The sequence below is a fragment of the Myotis brandtii genome, unplaced genomic scaffold (assembly GCF_000412655.1).
Source record: "Myotis brandtii unplaced genomic scaffold, ASM41265v1 scaffold112, whole genome shotgun sequence".
In the NCBI taxonomy this organism is placed as follows: domain Eukaryota; kingdom Metazoa; phylum Chordata; class Mammalia; order Chiroptera; family Vespertilionidae; genus Myotis; species Myotis brandtii.
The window spans coordinates 3,547,780-3,555,616 of NW_005353838.1; the positions used below are offsets into that span (position 1 = coordinate 3,547,780).

The 7,837-nt window shown below is 35.7% G+C and overlaps 1 protein-coding gene across 3 annotated transcripts; it reads left to right on the forward strand.

Annotated features, from left to right (window-relative positions):
* The first annotated feature begins 447 nt into the window (after positions 1–447).
* Positions 448–7,536, forward strand: PHOSPHO2 (phosphatase, orphan 2). 3 transcript variants are annotated; one of them, XM_005857556.2, is made up of 4 exons: positions 448–483; positions 1,327–1,495; positions 3,220–3,349; positions 6,773–7,536. In XM_005857556.2, the coding sequence occupies exon 4, from the start codon at positions 6,798–6,800 to the stop codon at positions 7,521–7,523; it is 726 nt and encodes a 241-aa protein (XP_005857618.1). In that variant the 5' UTR covers positions 448–483; positions 1,327–1,495; positions 3,220–3,349; positions 6,773–6,797; the 3' UTR covers positions 7,524–7,536. The 3 variants fall into 3 exon arrangements, with proteins under 3 accessions (XP_005857618.1, XP_005857616.1, XP_005857615.1); XM_005857554.2 differs by lacking the exon at positions 3,220–3,349 and adding an exon at positions 4,952–5,020; XM_005857553.2 differs by lacking the exon at positions 3,220–3,349 and having other exon boundaries at positions 450–483.
* The last annotated feature ends 301 nt before the right edge of the window (positions 7,537–7,837 follow it).

The window sequence follows — 7,837 nt, forward strand, 5'->3', positions numbered from 1 at the left end:
GGGGAAGGGGAAGGGCCGCGCTCTCCCTTAGCCACGGGAACGCAGGGGTTCCTTGACAGAAAATCGATGTTTAAATACTTTAGTTTCTAGGGCATAATTCGGGCCAGATGGGGCTCAGTTTTTTAAACATAAGAAGGTGAAAACTTGGATGTTGTCTCAGAACGTTCATATTCGGACCTTTAATGTATTTAACTTTCTTGGTAAATACAGTAAGTTGAATGTATTTGGAGCATCAACCAGACCTCGAAGGACACCAGAATCTGTTAAGAGTGGGTGCGGGCTTGGTTTCAGAAGATACTTTCCCAACACATCGAGGTGGAAATGATTTCCTGACAAGCTAGTGGGCTGCAATGCATCCTTATTAGGCACCAAATCGGAGTTGTTCAAAATGGAAGGAGTAACATTTTCAGTCACTGAAGTTCTAACGTAGTTGTACTGTTTTTCTTTAGGTTTTCTATCAGATGTTCCACCGTAAGAATGCTGGTAAGTATGGAAGGGGTTAATAAAATACTTGGTTTTGCTGTTTGTTTTTGGGAGGCACAGTTTTTAAAATGTCAAGAACTGGGAAAGAGATTCCACCCTGCCGGCATGCTAGCAACACCTGCCACAGTTTTGTAGAAGCTGCAGGCCCCTAGATCAGAGATGAGTTACAGCAGGAGCGGTAGTCAGAAGAGCAGCAATTTTACCCCAGTCCCCAGAGTCAGAAGTCACCTGCACACGGAGTTAGGCTAAGGAACCCTAATCTTTATTACAACGAACAATAAGCATCTCAAGGCTACATGTCTTATTTACGCAGTCCTCAATTCTTGGATGTCTATGTAGTTTCTAGTTTCCATTAGTTACAAGCACATAGGTTATTGTTAGACTATGGAAACATTGCAGATATACAAAATATATATACTGCTCCAGCTGTGGGAGAGAATAGTTAATAACTATTTGGGGAATTTTAACAAATTGGTTTCAAAATAGATTCACATTCTTAAAATTGGATGTTTGTGCATATCCTTAATTTTTGAGACTTTTATTTCAAGTATGCCAAATCTTTGAATGTTTATTGACAACAGAATGTAGTATTGGTCTGTTATTTAACAAACAAAAAGAAAAAGTGGAATTTGTAATTCTCAACGTAATCAGTGTAACACTTGTGATTTGTATCCACCAGGTAAAAACTTATATTTACATAACATTCCGTTTTGCATTTAAGGTTTGTGTTTAATCAAGATTTTGTTTTTCTGTTGCCAGTAGGTGCTTTTCTGATGTAAGAAAAAATAGCATCATAAGAAAACAAATTTTAAAATATCTTAAATAAACTTTTATTAATTTTAGGAGTTAAGAAGTCTCTGTTCCTTTGCTCCAAACCAGAAGACTTCGTTGCCTGCATATAGAGTAGGAGTAATGTTGGTTAGAAACGGGCTGGTGTTGAAAACGGAAGGTTGTCATGACTATTTAACTCTATGCTGAAGTGCGATTAATTGTCTTGGAAATACTTAGTTGGGTAAGTATTTTTAATAAAGGTTTATGTTGAGTGGTAAAAAAAAAAATGAATATAAAAATATATGAAATTAAGAAAAGTTCACTTTTAGATAGAAATTAATAGCAGTGGCACTATATTAACTTCAGGCTTATGACATATCTTAGTATTTTTAGGTCAGTAGTTCAGGAATTTTAGTAACTTGTAGCTATTAAATCTAGGCTTGAGGAAATTTTTAACCAACAATGAGTTATACTTGAAAAAAATTTTAATTAAATTCAGAATGCTTAAAAATCATATTTAATTTAAAATATGCCTAGGTACAGTCCTAATGTAATTGTCAACTATGCTTTATTGCTATTTATTACATTGTTTCTAAGTGCATCATTGTTTTTAAGTGCATAATTCACTTTCCCATGTGAATTATGCACTTAAATCTCTGGGAGCCAGTCAATTTTTAATAAAGGTTTATGTTGAGTGGTAAAAAAAAAAAATGAATATAAAAATATATGAAATTAAGAAAAGTTCACTTTTAGATAGAAATTAATAGCAGTGGCACTATATTAACTTCAGGCTTATGACATATCTTAGTATTTTTAGGTCAGTAGTTCAGGAATTTTAGTAACTTGTAGCTATTAAATCTAGGCTTGAGGAAATTTTTAACCAACAATGAGTTATACTTGAAAAAAATTTTAATTAAATTCAGAATGCTTAAAAATCATATTTAATTTAAAATATGCCTAGGTACAGTCCTAATGTAATTGTCAACTATGCTTTATTGCTATTTATTACATTGTTTCTAAGTGCATCATTGTTTTTAAGTGCATAATTCACTTTCCCATGTGAATTATGCACTTAAATCTCTGGGAGCCAGTCAGAGGCAGCTGGGTTAGGCATTTGGAGATTCAAGGATACAGAGTCTCAGGATATTACAGGGTGGGGCAAAAGTAGGTCTACACAGTGTTTATTCTTGTAGTAGTATTGATTAATTATTGTATTATTTTTCATACAAACAACTGTAAACCTACTTTTGCCTTACCCTGTATATATCTAAATTCACACAACAGGAGATACCATCTAGATTAATTATTCTCCAGATTTTCTAAATTGAGAGACATTGAATACTTACTCTTATATGGGTAATGACCTCTACTCTGTTTCACCTGCTGGCTATCTATTTTTTTTAAATATATATTTTTATTGATTTCAGAGAGAAAGTGGGAGAGAGAGAGAGAGAGAGAGAAGCATCAGTGATGAGAAAGAATCATTGATCGGCTGCTTCCTGCACTCCTGCACACCCCCCTACTGGGGATCGAGCCCACAACCTGGGCATGTGCCCAGACCAAGAATCAAACTGGGACCTCCTGGTTCATAGGTCAATGCTCAACCACTGAGCCACACTGGCCGGGGCTAACTATTGTAATAAACCAGAGAATACATGTGATTAAATGCCATGTTTTCCTTTTTTTTTTTTTAATTTAAATTAAATTTATCGTGGTAACATTGGTTAATAACATGTTTTCCATTTTTATTTATCTCTTTTATTTGTGGGGTTCTTCACTTTTCTTTGTAGAATTTCTTGCTAAAACCTCAGAATGGTTATGAAGTAGATCACAGAGGTAGTATTATAGGTAGTGTGTACTTTAATGAATGTTTTCATGTAATTAAACCTCTTTTTGTTAAAATGACGTTAGTATTTTATTTTTAAACTGATCAATAATCTTTAAATACTGTATTCTATTTCTTAGACACTAGTGTGGTTCTTAAAAGCATGAACTTTGAAGTCAAGCAGACCTGAGTCAAAATTCCAGCTCTGCCATTTAACTAATACTTAACCAACCTATCTAATACTTAAGCACTAGTTTACATATCTTTAAGGTGAGGATAATTACTACTTAATAAGATTATGATAGTTAAATGAGATAATTATAAAGTTCTTAGTTAAGTGTCTGGTGATCTCTCTAAAAATATTACTCTTTTTAAAATGTTCTATATATACTAATTATAGTTTTTATTTGGGTAATCTGTATAATTATTTTTACATGATAATTTTCATTCATACCATCTGTTAACCAATTTATTCTTTTCTCTTGAGATGTATAATTGACCTATATTATCTTTTAAAGTAAAAGATTGAAGTAATTGTCATATTGTAAGTAATGTGATTACTCAAGTATGTCCAGATTATTTGGCACTCTGGTCAGGGCATATACCTAGGTCAGGGGTGGGCATATACCTTTTTGTGAGTGCGTGCCAAAACCAGCAAAATCTCTGACTCAAAATTCTTCTGCGTGCCAACCCTAATTTTTTGAGAACATGTTACACCTACTTGATATCTCTTAAGGTGTACGTATGTGAAGAACCTTGAGAAATAATAAAATTCATTCGAGCGACAAAAACACAGTATATGATGATGAAAAATACATTTATTTTTTAATGTATACATGTACACTGATAGTCCGACAGAAAACTTTATGACTCCGTTTGATATTATCAGTGGGACTTTTGCTGCTGCATCACTGATGACAGAGATTTTACATCAGGTTTATATTTCGTGACCTTCAGAGATATGCACGAGCTACTACTTTCATCCGTCAGGCTACTCCTATTACGAGACTTAACAAAATTCATCACTGAGAACAAAGATTCACAAGCGTATGTAGATGAAACTTATATTTCGTGACCTTCAGAGATATGCACGAGCTACTACTTTCATCCGTCAGGCTACTCCTATTATGAGACTTAACAAAATTCATCACTGAGAACAAAGATTCACAAGCGTATGTGGATGAAACCAAAACACTGGTCGGATCTAGGAAGGCAGGGAGAGTTAAGGCAGAGGCATAGAAATTGCTCTTCCCCTCTCTCGTCAATCCATGTCTATGGTCTTTAAGATAACTTGTTATGTAAAATTATTTATTTATCTAAGATGCACCTACACTGAATTTATCTGAAAAATAAAAAAGTCGATATTAAGAAAAAAATTGTAAATGGAAGATTATAAGAGAGGGTTTCACGTGCCAGCAAAAGTTACTGGCGTGCCATGTTTGGCACACATACCAGGGGTTGCCCACCCCTGACCTAGGTTGTGGGTTCAATCCCTGGTCGGAGCGCATGCAGGAGGCAACCAATTGATGTTTCTCTCTCACATTGATGTTTTGCTCTCTCTCCCTGGCTTTCTCTGTCCCCTCCCCCTTTCCCTTCTCTCTGAAATAAATAAGTAAATAAATAAATGTAAAAGTTGTTAACAAAAGTTACTACTAGTCCAGAAGAACTAAACTAACCTCCACTTCAAGTAATTTGTTTAGAATTTCAAGTACAGCATCCTGTAACCATTTAGTTTTAACATTGGCATTGATATTAGAAATTGATCTCAATCTAAACACTTTTTCTTTGAGTTCGCTATTAATCATCATTACACAGGCCAACATACAATAACCACCTTGAGGTTTTTAATGTGATTGCTAATGTTTGTTGCAGAATACTTCATCGAATAGGACAAATAGCCTATTGGCCCTCGGAAATCCAATCTCCTTATATCAAGCTGAAGTGAGTGAAAGTAGACTGTGCATTGAAAATGCTACAAGATTATAGGCCAGCCCTGGCTGGTTTTGCTCAGTGGATAGAGCAGCCTGCGGACTAAATGGTCCTGGGTTCGATTCTGGTCAAGGGCACATGCCTGGGTTTCGGGTTCAGTCCCCAGTCAGGGGTGTGCAGGAGGCAGCCAATCAATGACTCTCTCTCATCATTGATGTTTCTATTTCTCCCTCTTCTTCCTCTCTGAACTCAATAAAAAAATATTATATAAAAAAAAGATTATAGGCCAGACAACTTCAATGAAAGCAGCGTGCTTTTATCATTTCCCAACATTACAAGAGAACTCGCCACCAACTAGAAGCTATTAATCAGAAATAAGAGCTATTATTAAGCAAATTTCCTACCAATTAGTGATGTGAATCCTCTTCTCCTTTCCTGCTGGTTTGCTCACTATGCAACCCTTTATCTTTCTCTCTCATCTCTACCCATTACGAACTCAATGATCTTGCTCTCTCTCTTTCCTGTATGGTAGAAATGTTTCTGTGCTGTGCAATTTAATACTTAATGATATACTGTTTTGTGCTAGTCTCTAATTGTTTTAGATGTGCTATATATTCTCAACTAGATTGTAGACCCTGAGGCTAGGACCATGTGTCATATTTCTTTGTTAATGCTTTTTTTTTAAGAGAAACATCAATGTGAGAGAAACGTAGATTGGCTGCCTCCTGCAGGTCCCCTACAAGGGATTGAGCCAGCAACCCAAGCATATGCCCTAATCGGGAATTGAACCAGCAACCTTTTGGTGCAGGGGACAATGCCCAACCAACCAAGCCACACCAGCCAGGATTGTTAATGCTTTTTACGTTAAACACGATAGGCACTAAGTAATGTCTTATTGGAAAATCTAAAAATACCCATTTGTTCTGTACAACTGTGACCAGAGCTCAAAGCAAAAACACTTCATGTCCATGTGGGGTACAATGTACTGTCACTTTAAACACTTTTTTAAAAAAGTATTTAAAGTTTGCAAGATTTAATGTTATGTTAAGTTTGGTCTGAATTTTGGTTAGTACACAGAGACCTGTTGTCTAATATGAAGATTATTGTAAACTAGGGCCCGGTGCATGAAATTCATGCACAGGTAGGGTCCCTAGGCCTGGCCAGCGATCAGGGCCAATCCAGGCCTTCAGGCTGCCGGACGGGGCCTTCCTTTCCCAGCTGCCGGCCCTGGGGCCCTCCTTCATTCTGTGCTGCCCCCCTGGTGGTCAGCATGCATCATAGCCAGCGATCGAACTCTCGGTCAAACTCCTGAGGTGACAGTTTGCATATTAGCCTTTTATATATAGAGATATTTTAAACTAATAAGTTTGGCTGTAATGATAAAAATGAGTAATTAGCATACATTTTTCTGTATTATTTAAACATTTCTAAATAAGACTGTAAGAGAATAATTGTTTCATTACTTCTCTCAATAGCTTAATTCTAAATGCTCAAGGAATAATCCCCACAGGATCACAATAATACCGTGGATATCCTTTTTAGATATTCTATTTTCCATTCACTTAAAATACTCAAATATGAACTTTGCTTCTCAGGCAAATATGCTTAAATGGTGGTCCAAAAATGCTTAGTTATTTTAATTTGTTTATGTTCACCCTATGTTTTAACAGATTCACCCTATGTTTAACACTCAGTAATGTTTGTTAAGTAATAGCTATATATGTAAAACAGAGTATTTAGGGAATAATATTTCTTCTTTTTCAGGGTAACCTAAATTTGTTTTGGAACCATGAAAATTTTGCTGGTTTTTGACTTTGACAATACAATCATAGATGACAATAGTGACACCTGGATTGTACAATGTGCCCCAGAGAAAAAGCTTCCTAATGAACTACAGGATTCTTACAAAAAAGGATTTTGGACAGAATTTATGGGCAGAGTCTTTAAGTATTTGGGAGAGGAAGGGGTAAGAGAAGATGAAATGAAAAGAACAATGACATCAATGCCTTTCACTCCAGGGATGGTGGAACTTTTAAACTTTATAAGAAAGAACAAGGACAAATTTGATTGCATCATTATTTCAGATTCAAATTCTGTCTTCATTGATTGGGTTTTAGAAGCTACCAATTTTCATGATGTGTTTGATAAAGTGTTTACAAATCCAGCAGCTTTTGATGGCAGTGGTCATCTCACTGTGGAAAATTATCACGCTCATTCTTGCAATAGGTGCCCCAAAAACCTTTGCAAAAATGTAGTTTTGGTAGAATTTGTAGATAAACAGTTACAACAAGGAGTGAATTATACACAGATTGTTTATATAGGTGATGGTGGGAATGATCTTTGCCCAATAACCTTTTTAAAGAAAAATGATGTTGCCATGCCACGGAAAGGATATACTTTACAGAAAACTCTTTCCAGAATGTCTCAAAATCTTGAGCCTATGGAATCTTGTGTTGTAGTTTGGTCTTCGGGTGTTGAAATAATTTCTCATTTGCAAGTTCTAATAAAGGAGTAATATGCCAACAATTGAAATGTGTACCAGTTAAGATTGGGTACAGCAGCATAAAACTAAAATCCCAAATGCCAGTGGTTTAAAAATATATATATTTTTTTTTCTCTCACTTAAAAGAATTCCAGAGGTAAGTATCGCTCAAGGCTGCTATTTTGCTCTACCAACTTCAGCACTTGGCTACCAACTCATGATACAAGATTGTTATTCAAGCTCCAACCCTCAAATCAATATTTTATGGCCAGCAAGAAGGAAGGCAATGAATTGCACACTCATTTAAATTGCATTGGCCAAAACTCAGTCACAATGCCCCCACCTAA

Excerpts from the sequence above, each read along its gene's own strand:
- PHOSPHO2 (XM_005857556.2), top strand. The coding sequence starts at position 6,798 with ATGAAAATTTTGCTGGTTTTTGACTTTGACAATACAATCATAGATGAC.